The sequence below is a fragment of the Microcebus murinus genome, chromosome 2 (assembly GCF_040939455.1).
Source record: "Microcebus murinus isolate Inina chromosome 2, M.murinus_Inina_mat1.0, whole genome shotgun sequence".
In the NCBI taxonomy this organism is placed as follows: Eukaryota; Metazoa; Chordata; class Mammalia; order Primates; family Cheirogaleidae; genus Microcebus; species Microcebus murinus.
Genome location: NC_134105.1, coordinates 48,376,180 through 48,397,840, shown reverse-complemented (window position 1 = coordinate 48,397,840; position 21,661 = coordinate 48,376,180). Strand labels below are relative to the sequence as shown.

At 42.7% G+C, this 21,661-nt stretch overlaps 1 protein-coding gene and 1 pseudogene across 1 annotated transcript; one reads left to right on the top strand and one right to left on the bottom strand.

The window, feature by feature from the left end:
* Positions 1 to 969: 969 nt before the first annotated feature.
* L1TD1 (LINE1 type transposase domain containing 1) lies at positions 970 to 20,901 on the bottom strand. The gene is made up of 5 exons (XM_076010267.1): positions 20,786 to 20,901; positions 19,610 to 19,691; positions 9,951 to 10,152; positions 5,583 to 6,626; positions 970 to 2,731 (listed from the first exon to the last, which is right to left on the bottom strand). Exons 4-5 carry the CDS (start codon positions 6,519 to 6,521, stop codon positions 1,133 to 1,135), a joined length of 2,538 nt encoding a protein of 845 aa, XP_075866382.1. The 5' UTR covers positions 6,522 to 6,626; positions 9,951 to 10,152; positions 19,610 to 19,691; positions 20,786 to 20,901; the 3' UTR covers positions 970 to 1,132.
* Positions 7,653 to 7,753, top strand: LOC142869786 (uncharacterized; annotated as a pseudogene).
* Positions 20,902 to 21,661: the final 760 nt, after the last annotated feature.

Genomic DNA, 21,661 nt, shown 5'->3' with positions numbered 1-21,661 from the left:
GGTAATTGGTTATAGCAGCCTCATAAAGCTGAAACGTTATAAAATTATCATCACTATGCAGAAGACTCTTGAAGGCTGGACTTGGAAGGACTGAACGAAGAAGAGCTGGACAAAGGATTGTTTTAAAAAATTGAATATACTTTGAACACCATAGTTTTAGGCTAAAAAAAAAAAAAAGAGAAAAAAAAAATTGAATATACTAAGTGAGCCCTAGCAGCAAAAGCCTTAAAATGGTTAGATCATTCCTTCTTCTTGATTATTCATCCATGCAAATTGATTCATTCTTAAGTAATTAACAATTAGAAAACATACTTCCATGGATGATTTTATGCAATAAATGACAAAGTAATTCAGAATATATACAATAAAATTTTTTTTAAAATATACAAGTAAATGGAGGCTGGACATATTGCCTCACACTTGTAATCCCAACTCTTTGGAAGGCCGAGGTGGGAGGATTGCTTGAGACAAGGAGTTCAAGGTTAAGCCAGCTATGACTGTGATGCTGAACTCCAGTCTCCTGGGCAACAGAGACACTGTCTCTAAAATAAATAAATAAACAAGCAAATGAAGCGTAATAGTATTCAAAGGAAAAATATTTAATATAAAAGTTTTAAGATTCATGTCAAGATAAACAATAGAATTTATGAAATATCCTTTTCTTGATGAGTTTTGCTTTTAGATTTTTTCTGTTTTAACTGATCTTGCCATCTCATCCCTCATGCTTTTCCATTGCTTCTCTACATTGACAGATTGCCCCTCCCCCCCTGGTGGCATAGAAAGTTCACTCTTATACCAGATAGGATGGTTACTGTTATTTACAATTTTTTTTAAGACTACTCTAGTAGTGAGAAAATAGGGGCAAGAATAGAAAAAGGAGTTTGATTTCTAACCATGAACAATCAACTGAAATAACTCACTACCTCCAGAGCAGCCTACTTTAAAAAAATTTTACCAATATCTAGGTAGTGTATGCAACCTTCCTTTTCCCTTATCCCAAGTACGTTGATAGCTATCCATCCTTCTGCAAGGAGGTGTACTGTTTCATTTTCTGGTTTTACATGTTGATTTTTAGTGTTGTCAGCAGGAGAAAAGCATATTATGTATATGTGTTTGTCGTCACCCTAGATTGCTAAAGTATGTCCTCTAGTAATTCTTTCAAAGAAGGAATACAAGAAATAGACTTTCTAAATTCTTCAATATCAACAAATATCTTTGTTTTGCCCTGAAAATCAAATGCCAATTTGGCTGGATATAGAATTCTAGGTTTAAAGCCTTTATCCTGCAGAACCTTTATGACAGCACTCCACTTACTTCTCGCATCCAGGGTGTCCAGTGACAAGTCGGCTGTCAATCTGATTCTTGTTCCTCGGTAGGTTGTTTCTTTTCTCTCTCTGGAAGCCCTTAGGACTTTCTCTTTGTCGTTAAAACTCCAAAATTTTACCAAGATGTGTCTAGGAGTGAGTCTCCTTTTATCAATCTTGCTGGGTATTCGGTAAGCACTGACAATCTCAAGAGGCAAATCTTTCTTTAACTCTGGAAAGTTTTCATCAATTATTTCCTTAATTATGTCTTCTGCTCCATTCTCATAATTAGCCTTTTCTGGAATTCCTATCAAACGAATGTTGGAGCTTCTGAATCTATCCTCCATATCTCTTAACCTTTCTTTATTTATCATCTGTTTGGTCATTTGTAGTGTATCTTTAGAGAATTCCTCAACTTGATCTTCTAGATTGTTCATTCTTTCCTCAAGTATGTCCATTGTGCTACTCAGATCATCTACTGAATTTTTAATTTCTAAGACTTCTGGATGGTGGTTTTTAATATTTCCAATCTCTTTTTGTATCTCCCTCATGCTATTAATCACACTTCTTCTAAAGTTTTCTTCTGTTTCTTGTAATAACTCTGCTTCTTTGGGTGTTAGCTCTTCTGTTTGCAGAATTTTATGTCTCTCTTTCTCTGTTTCCCTAAAAATTTTAGTGACTCCAGATGAAGTACCCAAATTTGTACATGGATATTTTTCATACTTGTCATAACTTATTTCTAGTGATTTCGAGGGAGAGGCCAAGCATAAGTTCAGACAGGGTGTCTCAACTTCTTGACTTCTGGGTACAGCTGTTTCCTCTTCATCCTGGGTTTTGTCAACCACCTTATGTTTCGCCGACTTTTTCCTTTCCGAGTCCAAAACCAAGTAACTAGAGGAAATTTCTTTAAGTCCTCCTGAGGCCTTTTTTTTCTCAGTCTGGAAGGTAGTCCTTACCCTTCCTATCTCAGAGTCCTTTCCTTCCTCTTCTTCCTCCTCTAGCTCAGAATCCTCTACCATGTCAATCAAAATAACCTCCAAACCATCACTGTTTATTTCCTCAACTCCATGCTTTGTATCTACTGCAGTACAACCCTGAAAGGTTGAGTACTGTTCCTCATATAACACTGAGCTCTCTTCCCCCTCATCCTCCAACCCTGAGGACTCTTCCTCCTCCTCCTCCATCCCTGAGGCCTCTTCATCCTCCTCCTCCATCCCTGAGGCCTCTTCATCCTCCTCTACCTCTGAAGCCTCTTCCTCCTCCAACGTGGAAGTTTCTTTTTCGTTCCACTGTGAAGACTCCTCCAGAATCTCCAAGTTCTTCACCTCCTCTGGCTTAGCAACTTTTACCTCTTTACTAAATAGAAAGCTCAAGCCATCACTGGTTGTTCCTCCAGCTCCATGCTTTGAGTCAATTAGAGTTTTACCCTGAAAGTTAAAAAAAAAGGGAAGAAAAATAATTATTTCTTTAGATCTTCTGTTTTAAAGAATTAAAACTTCCAACTCACTCTCTGAATTATTTACTTAATTTTCTTTATGGGCTACTCAAAGTGAAGCAGTGGGAGTGCAGAAGGAAAAAGGAATCTGGAACTGGTTATAATCAATTAGTTGTAAATATCACCACTCTCTGAATTTAATATATTTCTTGAAGATCTTAGCCTGCCCTGGAGCCTTTCACTTATTCCCTCTGTAAGAAAAAACTCTTCATGTGGCTGGCTCATGGCTCTTTGTCCTCAACTTTTCTAACTTTCCCAGGCCAGGTTAAGTACCTCATCTGTGTAAACCTTGAAGGCAGCTACTTTATGAAATAAAATCCTGATTCTTAAATAAAGAATGTTGCTCCAAATATACCTTCCAATTCTAGATTCTCATTTTGCATACAGGTTACATTTGGAAATGCTAGAAGGGTGGGGAAGAAGGAAGGATTCGTTGAAAACCTGTAAAAAATATTAGCTTAAGATTTCTGGATCAAAATGACAAATTGTACATATGCAATTAATTCCCACCTGTCTTGAAACTCTCCATAAGTGGCAGAGCAATGGCAGGAAAAGGGAAAGATGGCCATAACACAAAATTTTGGGAGCTGGAAAGTATAGGATAAGTGTTATATGCTTTGGTAGACCCCAGGAAATTACAACAGTAAAAAAAAAAATAAGTAGGCCAGGCATGGTGGCTCATGCCTGTAATCCTAGCTCTCTGGGAGGATGAGGTGGGCGGATTGCTTGAGGTCAGGAGTTCAAAACCAGCCTCAGCAAGAACGAGACCCCATCTCTACTATAAATAGAAAGAAATTAATTAGCCAACTAATATATATAGAAAAAATTAGCCAGGCATGGTGGCACATGACTGTAGTCCCAGCTACTTGGGAGGCTGAGACAGTAGGATCGCTTGAGCCCAGGAGTTTGAAGTTGCTGTGAGCTAGGCTGATGCCACAGCACTCACTCTAGCCTGGACAACAAAAGCGAGACTCTGTCTCAAAAAAAAAAAAAAAAAAAAGTGAGAAACCAGGTGCAGTGTCGCATGCCTGTAATCCTGGGACTCTGGGAGGACAAGGTGGGAATATTGCTTGAGCTCAGGAGTTCAAGACCACCAGCCTAAGTGACAGAGACCCCCATCTCTACTAAAATAGAAAAATTAGCCAGGTGCAGTGGCATGTGCTTGTAGTCCCAGCTATTGGGGAGGCTGAGGCAGGAGGATCACTTGAGCCCAAGTAGTTTAAGGTTGTAGTAAACTACGATGACACCACTGTACTCTAGCCCAGGTGACAACAATGAGACTCTGGGCCGGGCACGGTGGCTCACACCTGTAATGCTAGCATTCTGGGAGGCCAAGGCAGGCGGATTGCTCGAGGTCAGGAGTTTGAAACCAGACTGAGCAAGAGCGAGACCCTGTCTCTACTATAAAAATTTAATAAAGAAATTAATTGGCCAATTAATATATATATAGAGAGAGAGAAAAAATTAGCCAGGCATGGTGGTGCATGCCTATAGTCCCAGCTACTTAGGAGGCTGAGGCAGCAGGATTGCTTGAGCCCAGGAGTTTGAGGTTGCTGTGAGCTAGGCTGACGCCATGGCACTCACTCTAGCCTGGGCAACAAAGTGAGACTCTGTCTCAAAAAAAAAAGTGAGAAACTAACCATGGAATAGCTAAAAACCTAAGGAATTAGCTACAGGCAGTACCTCTAGGAGTGAAACTGAAACATAATATTAGTTGAGTCTTTAAGAAACATAAGATGGACAACTGGCGTTTCCTTGCTTTGGCAGAGGACTGGGGGCGAGAGTACAGAGGGAAGAGAAGGGCCATATTCTTTTTTTGTTGTTGTTCTTAAGACAGGATCTCTCTCTGTTGCCTGGGCTAGAGCACAGTGGGTTCCAGCATAGCTCACTGCCGCCTCAACCTTCTGGGCTCAATCAATCCTGCCTTAACCTCCCAAATAATGAGTGCAACAGAAACGTACCACTACAACAAGCTATTTTTCTATTTTTTGTAGAGATGAGGTCTCGCTATGTTTCTCAGGCTGGTCTCTAACTCCTGGCTTCAGGCAATCTTGCTGCCTCAACCTCCCAGGTTGCTGGGATTACAGGTGAGAGGCACTGCATCTGCCCTCAATTTATTGTCCTATTAATAACTAGAATATACATTAAACTTCTCTGAAACAGACAACACTGGCCCTTTCTCATCTCTCCAATGCTTTCAATACCACGCTTTTTTGAAAAGCAGCATTTTCTTTTTTTTTTTTTTTTTGAGACAGAGTCTCACTTTGTTGCCCAGGCTAGAGTGAGTGCCGTGGCGTCAGCCTGGCTCACAGCAACCTCAATCTCCGGGGGCAACCTCAATCTCCGGGGCTCAGTGATCCTACTGCCTCAGCCTCCCGAGTAGCTGGGACTACAGGCATGCGCCACCATGCCCCGGTAATTTTTTGTATATATATTTTTAGTTGGTCAATTAATTTATTTCTATTTTTGGTAGAGACGGGGTCTCGCTTAGGCTGGTTTCGAACTCCACCTTGAGCAATCCGCCCGCCTCGGCCTCCCAAAGTGCTAGGATTACAGGCGTGAGCCACCACGCCCGGCCTGAAAAGCAGCATTTTAAATCATTATGTTTAATGCCATGTTTTTACTTTTAAGGAATCATTTCTCAAAACATTGATTTAACCTTCAGAATAACTGTGCCCACTCATACTTTACCCAAAAGCTTTATAGATTTCTGTGCTTACCATTTTTTCTTGAATCCCATATCTTCTTCCTCCTTGATTTATTTTTTCATTTTGTGGGAGTACATCTTCCAGTAATTCTTTCATATAAGATTTTTGGCTAATAAACTTCCTGAGGCTTTGCAGGTCTGAAAATTCCTTTATTTCACCATCACATTTAAATGCTAACTTAACTTGGCATAGAAATTTAGGCTCATACTCATTTTCTCTCAGAATATTGAAGATATTACTCCATTGTTTACTAATATCTAGTGTTGCTGACGAAAAGTCTGCCGCCAGGGTGAGTGTTGCTCCTTCATCCATTAACCGTTCTTCTTCTCTAGAGGCTTTTAGAATTTCCTCTTTCTTACTGAAGTTCGGATGTTTTTTTTCCTCTCCCAATTCTTTGACTAGTTCATCCTCTCCATTTTTTCTAGTCTCTCCTTCTCTAACTTCTATATGGATATTGTAATTTCTGTGTCTGTCATCTATATTGCTTAAGGTTTCTTCTATACTTTCCATGATTCTGTAATTTAGTGATTCATTCTGGGATAATTTCTTACCTTCATTACTACTGGATTCTTTAGCTTTGTCTAATTTGCTACTCAGCTCATTTACTTTTCTTTCACAAGTTAAGCTTTCAATATCCTCAACTATTTTAGAGTATTCTCCTATTTTCTCTACCAGCCCTGTTTTTTCCGAGGTTAAATCTTTTATTTGTTGCCACTGTTTCCTCCTGCTACTGGAGTTCTTGGACTTTTTTATTATAGGTATTGTATTTTTTACTCCTAACATTTCTTTGAGGTCATTTTTAAGAGTTTCCCTCATCTCATCAAACATTAGGTCCTGGATTTCTGTCAAGACCTTAAACTTTTTCATAATAACTGCTGATATGTCTTTGTATTTTAAATCCAATATTGGAGCTATCTCCTTATCAGTTTCTATCAGTTTCTCCTTTCTTTCCATATAGGTGGTATTTTCCTGTTCCTCTGCAAGGCTAACAAGTTTTGACTGTACACTAGACATTGTGGATGTTGTCAAGGCTGGATTCTGTTTTCTTCCTAAAGAATAATTTTTGTTCTTACAGGGCTGCGAGACTCCAGAAATTCAATAATCTTATAACACGTCAATCTGAAATATAAAAAAAATGAGTAATTGTTTACTGAAGAATTCAAGAAACTCAAAAGAATATAAACTTGGTTAAGAAAACTATTCTGCTGGGAGGCTGAGGCGGGCGGATTGCTTGAGGTCAGGAGTTCAAAACCATCCTGAGCAAGAGCTAGACCCCGTCTCTACTATACATAGAAAGAAATTAATTGGCCAACTAATATAGAAAAAAAAATTAGCCCGGCATGGTGGCGCATGCCTGTAGTCCCAGCTAATTGGGAGGCTGAGGCAGTAAGATTGCTTGAGCCCAGGAGTTTGAGGTTGCTGTGAGCTAGGCTGACGCCACGGCACTCACTCTAGCCTGGACAACCAAGTGAGACTCTGTCTCAAAAAAAAAGAAAACTATTCTGGGCTGGGTGCCTTGGCTCACGCCTATAATCCTAACACTCTGGGAGGCCCAGGTGGGCAGATCACTCAAGGTCAGGAGTTCTAAACCAGTCTGAGCAAGAGCAAGACCTCATCTCTACTAAAAATAGAAAGAAATTAATTTGCCAACTAAAAATACACAGAAAAAATTAGGCACATGCCTATAGTCCCAGCTACTCCAGAGGCTACAGCAGGAGGATCACCTGAGCCCAGGAGTTTGAGGTTGCTGTGAGCTAGGCTGATGCCATGGCACTCTAGCCCAGGCAACAGAGCAAGACTCTGTCTCAAAAAAATAAATAAGGCTGGGCACCCCAGGCAGGCGGATTGCTCAAGGTCAGGAGTTCGAAACTAACCTGAACAAGAGCAAGACCCCGTCTCTACTATAAATAGAAAGAAATTAATTGGTCAACTAATATATATAGAAAAAATTAGCCGGGCATGGTGGTGCATGCCTGTAGTCCCAGCTACTCGGGAGGCTGAGGCAGTAGGATTGCTTGAGCCCAGGAGTTTGAGGTCGCTGTGAGCTAGGCTGATGCCACGGCACTCACTCTAGCCTAGGCAACAAAGCGAGACTCTGTCTCAAAAAATAAATAAATAAATAAATAAATAAAATAAACTATTCTTGTGCTTGCTTTGGCAGCATATACACTAAAATTGGAATGATACAGAAGAGCATGGCCCCTGTGAAATAAAGACAATTGACAAAAGAAAATAACTATTCTGTAGGGGAAAATTGAAAACATTCCCCCTAAGAACTGGAACAACACAAAGATGTCCACTTTTACCACTCTTAACAATATTCAACATAGTATTTTAGTCCTTGAGCAATCAACAAGGAAGAGGGTAAAAAAAGGCATCCAAATTGGAAAAATGGAAGTCAAATCATCCCTGTTCCACAATATGATCTTTTTTATTTAGAAAACCCTTAAGATTCCACAAAAAATTCTTATTAGATTTGATGAATTCAGTAAAATTTCTGGATACAAAAATCAGCATACAGAAATCAGTAGCATTTCTATACACCAATAATAATCTAGTCAAGAACCATATCAAGGCTTCAAGCAACATTATTACAAAAATGAGAAAAAAAAGTCAAGAAAGCAACCCCATTTACAATAGCACAGAAAAATAAAACACTTAGGAATAGGAATATATTCAACCAAGGAGGTGAAAGATTCCCTACAAGGAAAACTGCAAAACACTGATGAAAGAAATTGAAGATAACAAAAATGGAAAAATATCCAAGGTTCATGGATCAGAAGAATTAATATCATTAAAATAACCATACTGCCTAAAGCAATTTATAGGTTCCATTCAATCCTTAGTCAAAATACCAACATCATTTTTCACGGAGTTAGAAAAAACAATTCTAACATTCATATGGAACCAAAAAAAGAGCCCAAATAGCCAAAGCAATCTTGAATAAAAACAACAGAACTAGAGGCACCACATTGTCTGACTTCAAATTATACTACAAGGCAATAACGACCAAGGCAGCATGGCATGGGCATAAAAGTAGACACATATTGGCCGGGCGTAGTGGCTCACGCCTGTAATCCTAGCACTTTGGGAGGCCGAGGCGGGCGGATTGCTCAAGGTCAGGAGTTCAAAACCAGCCTGAGCGAGACCCTCGTCTCTACCAAAAATAGAAAGAAATTAATTGACCAACTAAAAATATATATACAAAAAATTAGCTGGGCATGGTGGCACATGCCTGTAGTCCCAGCTACTTGGGAGGCTGAGGCAGTAGGATCGCTGAGCCCCGGAGATTGAGGTTGCTGTGAGCCAGGCTAATGCCACGGCACTCACTCTAGCCTGGGCAACAAAGTGAGACTCTGTCTCAAAAAAAAAACAAAAAACAAAAAACAAAAAACAAAAGTAGACACATAGATCAATGGAACAGAATAGAGAAACCAGAAATAAAGCCACATACTTAACAGCCAACTGATCTTTGACAAAGTCAACAACAATATATACACTGGGCTGCACTGGAATGTTTATAGCAGCACAATTTACAACTGCAAAGAAGTTGAGGCCGGGCGCTGTGGCTCACGCCTGTAATCCTAGCTCTTGGGAGGCCGAGGCGGGCGGATTGCTCAAGGTCAGGAGTTCAAAACCAGCCTGAGCAAGAGCGAGACCCCGTCTCTACTATAAATAGAAAGAAATTAATTGGCCAACTGATATATATATAAAAAATTAGCCGGGCATGGTGGCGCATGCCTGTAGTCCCAGCTACTCGGGAGGCTGAGGCAGAAGGATCACTCAAGCCCAGGAGTTTGAGGTTGGTGTGAGCTAGGCTGACGCCACGGCACTCACTCTAGCCTGGACAACAAAGTGAGACTCTGTCGCAAAAAAAAAAAAAAAAGAAGTTGAAACAAGCCAATCCACAAGTGGATTAATAAAATGTGGTATATGTATACCATGGAGCACTACTCAGCCATAAAAAAAAAAAAAAAAAACCAACAGTGAACTAATACCTCTTGTATTATCCTGGATGGAGCTGGAGCCCATTCTTCTAAGCAAAGTATCACAAAAATGGAAAAACAGGCCGGGCGCGGTGGCTCACGCCTGCCTGTAATCCTAGCTCTCTGGGAGGCCGAGGCAGGCGGATTGCTCAAGGTCAGGAATTCAAAACCAGCCTGAGCAAGAGCGAGACCCCGTCTCTACTATAAATAGAAAGAAACTAATTGGCCAACTGATATATATATATAAAATTAGCCGGGCATGGTGGCGCATGCCTGTAGTCCCAGCTACTCGGGAGGCTGAGACAGAAGGATCGCTCGAGCCCAGGAGTTTGAGGTTGCTGTGAGCTAGGCTGACGCCACGGCACTCACTCTAGCCTGGGCAACAAAGCGAGACTCTGTCTCAAAAAAAAAAAAAAAAAAAAAAAAAAAAGGAAAAACAAATACCACATGTACTCACCATTAAATTGGTACTAATCAAACCTTAGGTGCACATATGGAAGTAACATTCATCCAGTGTTGCGCAGGTGGCCGGAGGTAAGAGGATATAGGTAAACTCACAGTTAACAGGTGCTGTTTAGGAGATAGGCACGCTTGTAGCTCTGACTCAGGAGGTGCAAAGGCAGTTTATGTAACCAAAGTGCACGTATCCCTGTAATAGTCTGAAATTAAAGAAAAAAAATTAAACACACACACACAAAAACAAAAACAGCCGGGCGTGGTGGCTCAGGCGAGTAATCCTAGCACTCTGGGAGGCTGAGGCAGGTGGATTGCTCAAGGTCAGCCTGAGCAAGACGCCACCTCTACTAATACTAAAAATAGAAAGAAACTAATTGACCAACTAAAAATATATATAGAAAAAATTAGCCAGGCACGGTGGTGCATGCCTGTAGTCCCAGCTGCTCGGGAGGCTGAGGCAGTAGGATCGCTTGAGCCCAGGAGATTGAGGGTTGCTGTGAGCTAGGCTGATGCCAAGGCACTCTAGCCTGGGCAACAGAGTTAGACTCTGTCTCAAAAAAAAAAAAAAAGATAGGGAGACTCCATCTACAACAACAAAAAGGCAGCACGGACAACAAAAACAAATGGGACTTAAACTACAAAGCCTCTGCACAGCAAAAGAATGAACAGAGTGAATAACTTGTAGAATGGGAGAAAATATTTGCAAACTATAAATCTGACAGATTATTACTGAGAACTTATAAGGAACTCCAACAACTCAACAACAAAAAATCAAATATCCCCATTAAAAAGTGGGCTAAGAGGCTGGACACGGTAGGCTCATGCCTGTAATCCTAGCTCTCTGGGAGGCTGAGGCAGACAGATCCTTTGAGCTCAGGAGTTAGAAACCAACCTGAGCAAGAGCGAGACCCCATCTCTACTATAAATAGAAAGAAATTAATTGGCCAACTAATATATATAGAAAAAATTAGCCAGGCATGGGGGCGCATGCCTGTAGTCCAAGCTACTCAGGAGGCTGAGGCAGAAGGATTGCTTAAGCCCAGGAGTTTGAGGTTGCTGTGAGTCAGGCTGATGCCATGGCACTCACTCTAGCCTGGGCAACAAAGTGAGACTTGTGTCAAAAAAAAATAGGCTAAGGAAATGAACAGACATTTTTCAAAAGACAACCTAATGGCCAAGAAACATGAAAAAATGTTTAATCTCTCTAAACACCAGAGAAATGCAAATTAAACGACAATGAGATATTATCTTACATGAATCAGATGGCTATTATTAAAAACAAAAAAATAACAGATGTTGGCAAGGATGAGGAGAAAAGGGAACTCTTTTTTTTTAAATTTCTTTATATTATGGGGGTACAAATGTTTAGGTTGCTTATGTTGTCTTGTCCCACCACCCACGCCCCCCAGAAAAGAGAACTCTTATACCCTTATGGGTGGGAAGGTAAATTAGTGCAACCTCTACAGAAAAAAGTATGGAGAATTCTTAAAGAACTAAAAATATTAATAGAACTACTGGCCGGGTACTGTGGCTCACACCTGTAATCCTAGCACTCTGGGAGGCCTAGGCGGGCGGATTGCTCGAGGTCAGGAGTTCAAAACCAGCCTGAGCAAGAGCCAGGCCCCATCTCTACTAAAAATACAAAGAAATTAATTGGCCAACTAATATATACAGAAAAAAAAAAATTAGCTAGGCATGGTGGTACATGCCTATAGTCCCAGCTACTCAGGAGGCTGAGGTAGAAGGATTGCTTGAGCCCAGGCATTTGAGGTGGCTGCGAGCTAGGGCGACACCATGGCACTCACTCTAGCCTGGGCAACAAAGCGAGAGACTATCTCAAAAAAAAAAAAAAAAAAAGAGGAAGCAGAAAAAGAAACATACATGCCATACCAAATTATGAAAGTCTGAAGTAGAATCTTGGAGAAAATGGAAATTGTAGAAATTGATAATATTTAGACTTTTTCTCAAAACCAGTTGTCAAGTCAATTCAGAACATTATTTCACAGAGTGCAAATGTTAAGACACAGGCTGAAGGAAGAAAAAGAATTAAATTTCATATCTCTTCCCACCTCACATTTAAGACCCATCTTTCCTTCAGGAGATTCACTAGGGTTGCTCATTTCTGGTTTTAAGTAGCACATGATAACTGTATAACTGCCTGACAGCAATGAGAAGTAGGAAAGCACAATAGGAACACTTTGGGCAACTGGGATGCCAGTTCCTCAATCTTTTCCTCTACAAGGACTAGTAAGTATTCTAGTTGCTAAAAATTGCATCCCCTGGCCAGGTGTGCTGGCTCACCACTGGAATCCTAGCACTTGGGGAGGCCAATGCGAGTGGATCCTTTGAGCTCAGGAGTTTGACAGCAGCCTGAGCAAGAGCCAGACCCCGTCTCTACAAAAAAAAAAAAAAATTGCATCAACTGCTGGGTCATCACTGCTGACTGTGAAGCCTCAGGCTAAGGTGCTTTCTTTTAGCTTAAGTATATTGCTTGTTTTTAAGAAGTTGGGTTGAGCGGGCTGATCTCCGTAAATTTGGGGATAAAACAAAAGGGCAAGCGTATGGGCACAAGGGGCCAACCAATCAATGTAAAGGTCAAGCACATGGGAGGGGCCAACCAATCAATGTAAAGGTCAAGCGTGTAGACAGGTGATGCACAGTAGGCCAGGTCTATGTCCCAGTAGAGGCCACCATATCAGTGCTCTGGGACTTAGACCCTAGCTCCAGCTAGTCAATAAAACTCCTTTTTGATGATTTCAGTCTCAGTGACCCTGTCTCTTTGTTCTGTGGTCCTACTGTTTCCCACTCTAACACTGACAAGACCCAAATTGCTTGAATTCACAGATATAAAAAGTAAAATCCAAATAAAAAAAAAAGTAAAATCCCACCCCTTTCTAAGAGGATTCAGTGACTTAAGGAGATCATGATAAATAATCAAAACTGGCATTTTTTTTTTTTGAGATAGAGTCTCGCTTTGTTGCCCAGGCTAGAGTTAGTGCCCTAGTATCAGCCTCGCTCACAGCAACCAAACTCCTGGACTCAAGCAATCCTCCTGCCTCAGCCTCCCAAGTACCTGGGACTACAGGCATGAGCCACCATGCCCGAAAAAATTTTTCTATATATATTAGTTGGCCAATTAATTTCTTTCTATTTATAGTAGAGACGGGGTCTCGCTCTTGCTCAGGCTGGTTTCGAGCTCCTGAGCTCAAGAATCACTCCCCAAGGCCTCCCAGAGTGCTAGGATTACAGGCAAGAGCCATCCCGCCAGGCCAAACTGGTAGGTATTTTTGAAGCAGATATATGGAAAAGAAAAGGGAAATGGCACTTGTGAACACTAACAATAGCTTTGAGGAACAGAACCAGAAAGTCCTACCATGCAGCTAATGGAAGGATAAAGAGTGCATTTCCGGCAGGGCATGGTGGCTCATGCCTGTAATCCTAGCACTCTAGGAGGCCCATGCCCTCAGATTGCTCAAGGTCAGGAGTTCAAAACCAGCCTGAGCCTGAGAGGCAAGACCCCCTCTCTACCAAAAATAGAAAGAAATTAATTGACCAACTAAAAATATATATACAAAAAATTAGCTGGGCATGGTGGCCCATGCCTGTAGTCCCAGCTACTTGGGAGGCTGAGGCAGAAGGATTGCTTGAGCCCAGGAGTTTGAGGTTGCTGTGAGATAGGCTGACACCATAGCACTCACTCTAGCCTGGACAACAAAGTGAGACTGTCTCAAAAAAAAAAAAAAAAAAAGTGCATTACATATTTAATAGAAAACCTCCCCAAACTTGAGTCATCTGATAGAAAAATATCACCAAATCTGGTGTAGAGTTAATAAAAGGTATATATACAATACATATATCCCATATATATGTACCCACATATATCCCAGGGACACCTCTGGGGACAGAGGTGAACTTTCCAAGTTCCCAGACACTTGTTCACATTTACTGAGCACAGATTATATGCTAGTTACTGTGCGAGGTGCCATAAAGGAAAGAATGTTGAACAGAAACAGATATGGAACCTACCCTCAAGTGGCTTAACGGCTAGGGAGAAACAAATAGAAAATTGCAATTGTGCTAGCCTACAAAGTAGAGATCAAGGGTCACAAGTGCCCATACAAGGTGTAATCTCGTGTATTCAGGGAGAGCCAGGATGGTTTACCTGAGGAAGTGGGCAGTTGGATCTGAAAGAAATGAGCAGGAGCTATACAGCAAAGACCACAAGGAAGTGCACTGTGGAAACACTGTGTACAAGCATGGAGCAAACATTGCTGACAGACAGGTATACAGGAGGGGGTAGTGGGAGGGGTTTCTCCTAGTGATAGGAAAGAGTAAGAAAGAACCACTTTTAAAGAGTACAAAAAGGCCAGGAACAAGGAAAAGGTACAAATAAATAACACTATGAATGAAAAGGGGACACAATTACTGACAAAGCATGATTCAAAATTGGAAGCATTGCCCGGAGCCATGGCTCACACCTATAATCCTAGCACTCTGGGAAGCTGAGGCGGGCGGATTGCTCCAGGTCAGGAGTTCAAAACCAGCCTGACCAAGATGGAGACCCATCTCTACTATAAATAGAAAGAAATTAATTGGCCAACTAATATATATAGAAAAAATTAGCCGGGCATGGTGGCACATGCCTGTAGTCCCAGCTACTTAGGAGGCCGAGGCAGCAGAATTGCTTGAGCCCAGGAGTTAGAGGTTGCTGTGAGCTAGGCTGACACCATGGCACTTAGTCTAGTCTGGGCAACAAAGTGAGACTCTGTCTCAAAAAAAAAAAAAAAAAAAAATTGGAAGCATTAAACTTTCATAATTATATTTGAAAATTTAGAAGCAACTTTTATAAACTCAGCTCTTCTAGAGAATAACAAAAAGAAAATATTTCATTATAAGGACAGATAACTTTGGCCGGGCGCGGTGGCTCACGCCTGTAATCCTAGCTCTCTGGGAGGCCGAGGCGGGCGGATTGCTCGAGGTCAGGAGTTCAAGACCAGCCTGAGCAAGAGCGAGACCCCGTCTCCACTATAAATAGAAAGAAATTAATTGGCCAACTAATATATACAAAAAATTAGCTGGGCATGGTGGCGAATGCCTGTAGTCCCAGCTACTTGGGAGGCTGAGGCAGGAGGATCGCTTGAGCCCAGGAGTTTGAGGTTGCTGTGAGCTAGGCTGACGCCATGGCACTCACTCTAGCCTGGGCAACAAAGCGAGACTCCGTCTCAAATAACAAACAAACAAAAAAAAAAAAAAAAAGGACAGATAACTTCAATAATAAACTAGAGGACAATAAGACTAAATTACTGGTTTCCTCAAACTCATACAGATGCAAAATTCTTAAAGAAAAATTAGCATAGCCAGGCACCATGGCACATGCCTGTAGTCCCAGCTACTAGGCAGGCTGAGGCAGGAGGATCACTTGAGCCCAGGAGTTTGAGGTTGCTGTGAGCTAGGCTGATGCCAAGGCACTCTAGCCTGGGGAACACAGTGAGACTCTGACTCAAAAAACAAAACAAAAACAAAAAAAAGGTTCCCCTTCCAGAAATTTCCATTTAAATAGGTCTGAATTGCAAATTAAGCTAAAATTGGTAGGTAGGTACTTCAAAGAGGAAATACAATTAAATTATAGAATAACCACAGGCCCAGCTCTGTAATCCTATCATTCTGGGAGGCCAGGGGGGAGGACCTCTCAAGGTCAGAAATTGGAAGCCAGCCTGAGCAAGAGGGAGACCCTGTCTCTACTAAAAATAGAAATTGGCTGGTCTGAAGGTAGTGAGTTAGAAGGTAGTCAGTTATCTCAGAGGACTGTTCACAGTCAGTTACAGATTGAGCTCCTTGTTCTACTACTTTCCACCCTCCTCACTACTGCACTTGACTAGCCTTAAAAAAAAAAAAAAAAACGAAAGAAAGAAATTAATTGGCTAACTAAAAATATATAGAAAAAAATTAGCCAGGCATGGTGGCACATGCCTGTAGTCCTAGCTACTCCGGAGGCTGAGGCACACTAGCCTGAGCAACAGAGACTAAAAAAAAAACAAAAAAAAAGTAAAACAACCACACAAAAATCGCTAAAGTTTCTTACATAGTGCATATAAATTGATAAGCTGCGATGAAAAAAACTCTTTAAAAGAGTGCAAATCGGGCCGGACATGGTGGTTCAGGCCTGTAATCCCAGCACTCTGGGAGGCTGGGGCAGGAGGATTACTGGAGGTCAGGAGTTTGAAACCAGCCTGAGCAAGAGTGAGACCGTCTCTACTATAAACAGAAAGAAACTAATATATATAGAAAAAATTAGCCGGGCATGGTGGCGCATGCCTGTAGTCCCAGCCACTCAAGAGGCTGAGGCAGAAGGATTGCTTGAGCCCAGTAGTTTGAGGTTGCTGTGAGCTAGGCTGACACCATGGCACTCACTCTAGCCTGGGCAACAAAATGACTCAGTCTTAAAAAAAAAAAAAAGAATGCAAAGCAATTATTTTTTAGTGAACATGAAAAGCTGTCCAATCATGGGACTTGGGGATATGATAAAAAAAAAAAGAGACCACTTTTACCCATTTGAAGTAGGAATAGTTATAACTTTTCAGGAAATTTGAAAAGCCTATTAAAAAGTCAGAATACATATACTCCCCTCTTGAGAATCTACCAGGAACAATGAAACCAGACCAGGCATGGTGGCTCAGGCATGTAATCCTAGCACTCTGGGAGGCAGAGGCCGGTAGATTGCTGGAGGTCAAGAATTTGAAACCAGCCTGAGCAAGAGCGAGACCCCGTTTCTACTATAAATAGAAAGAAATTAATTGGCCAACTAATATATATACACAAAAAATTAGCCGGGCATGGTGGCGCATGCCTGTTCCAGCTACTTGGGAGGCTGAGGCAGCAGGATTGCTTGAGCCTAGGGCTTTGAGGTTGCTTTGACCTAGGCTGACGCCACAGCACTCACTCACTCTAGCCTGGGCGACAAAGTGAGACTCTGTCTCAAAAAAAATAAATAAAATAAAAAATAGAGTGAGTGCCATGGCATCACCCTAGCTCACAGCAACCTCAAATTCCTGGGCTCAAGCGATCCTTCTGCCTCAGCCTCCCAATTAGCTGGGACTACAGGCATGTGCCACCAAGCCTGACTAATATTTTCTCTATATATTAGTTGGCCAATTAATTTCTTTCTATTTATAGTAGAGACGGGGTCGCGCTCTCGGTCAGGCTGGTTTCCAACTCCTGACCTCGAGCAATCCGCCTGCCTCGGCCTCCCAGAGAGCTGGGATTACAGGCGTGAGTGAGCTACCGTGCCAGGCCAGCACTCACTCTAGCCTGGGCAACAAAGTGAGACTCTGTCTCAAAAAAAAAAAAAAGGAACCACCTTTAATTAAGAATAAATGATAAAAGGTTTAGTATTGTGGTTTTTGTGACAAAAATACACTATTTCGCATATGTGTATTTATGGACATGTAATATGTTTATGCACATACAAAATTATACTATAGAGTATATTGAAATCACATATTGGTTAAATATGTCATTGATATATTACAAGAGAAAAAGTTGCAGAAAATGTGGGTAGTACAATTCTGTTTTTCTAAACACACACACAAAAACCACATGGACAGTAAACATTAAAAAGATGCTCAATGTTATTAGTCAGGGGATGGGAAGGAAAAAAAATGGAGTACATGTTTGAACACCCTGGTTAGTGACACACAGACAAGGGGGAGAAGGGGGGGCAAGTATTCTCCCCCACACCTTTAAAATAGCCCTGGGGAATTCTCGCACCCCATAGGTAATTAACTCTGTCATCTAGCACTGCCTATCTTGCAAAAGACACTCCATGGTAATGACAGATGCCCTAAGAAAAAAGTAGGAAATTACTTGAATGCCCACTGCTGAGGAAATAACTGAACCCACATATGTCCAAAACATGGAATGTCATACAGGCTCAAGCAATCCTTCTGCCTCAGCCTCCCAAGTAGCTGGGACTACAGGCATGCGCCACCATGCCCGGCTAATTTTTTCTATACATATTTTTAGTTGGTCAATTAATTTCTTTCTATTTTTTTCAATAGAGACGGGGTCTTGCTCAGGCTGGTTTCGAACTCCTGACCTCAAGCAATCCACCTGCCTTGGCCTCCCAGAGTGCTAGGATTACAGGCGTGAGCCAGGCTCCTGGCCAAGCCCAGAAATTTGAGGCTGCACTCCAGCGGGGGGGACAGACCTTGTCTCTACAAAAAAACAGGCACTTGCACTCTATAGAGATATTACACTAAACTTTAGATGTCTTGAGAGATTGGGTTGTAGAGAATGAGGTGGGCCTAGCTGCTGCACAAGAGGGTCGGGGAGAGGGGAAAAAAAAAGGGAATGAGGTGGGGAATATTGACTGTTCAAGTTAAAAGTCAAGTCCATAATACCAGCAACAAATTTAGAAAAAAAAAACCACAAAACCCAAGAAACCACACACACACACACACCAGGGCCCAGGAGAAAGAAGGGGCAGCCGGTTTTGAAAAGGTAATTCACCACCAAAAAGGGAATGCAAGGAGATAAACATATGAAAAGACAGCAGCCACAAGCCAAGAAAATGCAAATCAACAAGAAGCTTTTTCTCAATTCCTTAGATTAAAAGAAAATTTGTCTACCCTCCCAGCCCCCAAGGCCTCAGGTGTGTGAATTGCTAAATATTTCTTACCTTCTCAACTGCTCCGGGTGCCAACAATTGCCCTCCCGTTGTAAACAGAGTAACCTCCTTAAAACACAAATGTGAACTAACCACAGTACTGATTGAAAGCCTCCTAAATCTTCCAATCACATGTCCAAGCCTGGCCCGAAATTTGCTCCAGCCTCTGCCTTCTTTTTTTTTTTTTTTTTTGAGACAGTCTCACTTTGTTGCCCAGGCTAGAGTGAGTGCGATGTTGTCAGCCTAGCTCACAGCAACCTCAATCTCCTGGGCTCAAGCAATCCTACTGCCTCAGCCTCCCGAGTAGCTGGGACTACAGGCATGCACCACCACACCCGGCTAATTTTTTCTATATATATATATTAGTTGGCCAATTAATTTCTTTCTATTTATAGTAGAGACGGGGTCTTGCTCTTGCTCAGGCTGGTTTCGAACTCCTGACTTCAAGCAATCCGCCTGCCTCAGCCTTCCAGAGTGCTAGGATACCCTGCCAGCCTCTGCCTTCTTGACTAGGGATTCTGAACCCAGATTGCCCGTGGACAGAATTCAGTGTCTTATATCATGGATGGGAAAAAGAGATCTCTGGACTTTAATCTCTGATTAGAATTTAGCATTTGATAATTACCAAAAATAACAAATTTGGGATATGAAATATGAGCTTATTACCCTATTATTTAACAAGATTGAGTGTCGGAACTAAACTCTTTATCCTTCAAGTAGTGAGAGTGTAAAACTGTGTTTCAGGATACCTGCAACCACTATAATATGAAATAAAATATCTATGATTTCTAGTGATAACAATTGGGCGGGTTTTGCTAACAATAGTGCCAGGTTAGGTGCGCCCACTCTAGATTACAGGCAAGCCTCCTTCAGTCCCAAGGTCACCTCCCCAGGTTCACTCCAAAATACCCCTGCCGACCCATCACCTGCACACCAGCCCTCCATTTAACCAGCCACCAAGCCACAAAACCACCAAGTCCCAGCAGCTTACTCACTTCTGTGCCTTCCCGGGGAGAGGGGCCTCCTGCAGGGCAGGGCTGTAGAGTTGTGCCTCAGCGCCTAGAATTCAAGTGGAGTCTAAAATATAGAAGTCAAAGTTTAAGACTTAATACGTAGAAAACCACCCCATTTGGTAGACAGGAAAAAAAAGTACCTCGCTAGCTTCCTGTTTGCTTAAAAAAACCTAGGCGAGGCCGGGCGCTGTGGCTCACGCCTGTAATCCTAGCTCTTGGGAGGCCGAGGCGGGCGGATTGCTCAAGGTCAGGAGTTCAAAACCAGCCTGAGCAAGAGCGAGACCCCGTCTTTACTATAAATAGAAAGAAATTAATTGGCCAACTGATATATATATAAAAAATTAGCCGGGCATGGTGGCGCATGCCTGTAGTCCCAGCTACTCGGGAGGCTGAGGCAGAAGGATCACTCGAGCCCAGGAGTTTGAGGTTGCTGTGAGCTAGGCTGACGCCACGGCACTCACTCTAGCCTGGGCAACAAAGCGAGACTCTGTCTCAAAAAAAAAAAAAAAAAAAAAACCTAGGCGAGTTAGTAACGGAGTCTGGCGGTGCACGTGGGAGAGGCCCGCGGGGAAGGATCCACAGCCGAATTTGAGGAGAGAGGGAAGGGGCAGGGGAGAGGATGGCTGCTGCTTTGTGAGACTTGGGGTCTGTTATCAAACACGTGCTTTCCTTCTCAGATCTGAGGTAAATAGTAAATAAATCTTTAATTTTTAAACAAAAAACCAAATTATATAAATAATAAAATAAAAATTACTTAAAAAAAAAAAAGACGTGCTCTCCTTGCGTAATATGAAAATGAACCCAGCCACCTTTTCCAACACTTGAAGGGAATACCGAGAAGGTATTACATCCGAATCTGTTTTCCAGTCAGATAAAGAAACACTTCAGAAAAACGTTGGAGATGGAGTTCAAGGTCCCAGATCTAGGTGCTGGCAGAAGACCCAGGTCCGCCCGGCTCCAAAGCTAGCACCAGTCAAGCACCTCCTCATTGTCTCGGCCTCATTTTCTCCTCACAGAGCTGCTATTTTAGCACCCCCATTTGGGGTGGGAAGAGGCTTAGGAAGGTCCTCTCTCACGACACAGCCGCTGAGGGACAGAGCAGGGGTGAAGGCGAGGGGGCGACCCACCCCGCGCCCCGCACACCTGGGCCAGCCTTACCTGGAGAAGAAGGAAGCCCGCCCGGAGGACGGAGAAGCCAACGAGGTCAGGAAGGAGTATTTTAATTGAGGAGCGAACGGACTCACAACCTCTTACTGGCTCCTCCCCTTCTCCTAAGGATTGGAAAGTTTCCAGGCCCAACCTCCCCCCTCCCCCCACCCAATCTACATTCCGTCGCCTCCTCCCCGGAAGTCGCATTCCGTCCCCAAGTGAGGGCTGACTTCCATTTGGGCCGGGACTGGGACTGAGCGCCAACTCTCTTCCCTAGGGCTCCGCCGAGCCTCCGCCTGGACGCGGCCCCCAGCCCACCTGTTGGGATACAGGCTCACATCTCTGTAAAGGCGCCACTCAGCGCCTAACTGCGCAGGCCAGACCTCCAAGGTCACCTCATCCGTCACCCTCCCCCCACACAGATAATCCACTCCCTAGCCCTTGGGTCTGCTCTCTTATCCCTCTCCGCGGCTCCAGCGCATTGGGAGCCCATCTTCTCGCACCTGGATCCCTGAAATAGCACCAGCTGGTCTCCTAGCCGCCTCTGGCCCCTCTGCAGTCCCTCTCCCCACTTGTTAGTAATATCCTTCAGTAGCTCCCCATTTCAGTACAGTAACTTTCTAACTCATTCCATCCTGTGTCCCCCTGCAACGTTGTCTTAGTACTCCTGTGCCCGTAACAGAGACACTTGTTTCCTTTTTGTTCCTCAGAAAACACTGAGCTTCCTGCCTCAGGGCCTTTGCACTAGCTGTTTCCTTTGTGAGTTATTTTCCCAGTTCTTGCAAGGCCTACTTCTTTCATCCTCATACTAATTCCTCTAAAAGGCCTCCCAGGCCACCCTTTCCATTTATTACAGCACCCCCTCTATTTGGTTCTCAGTTAAGG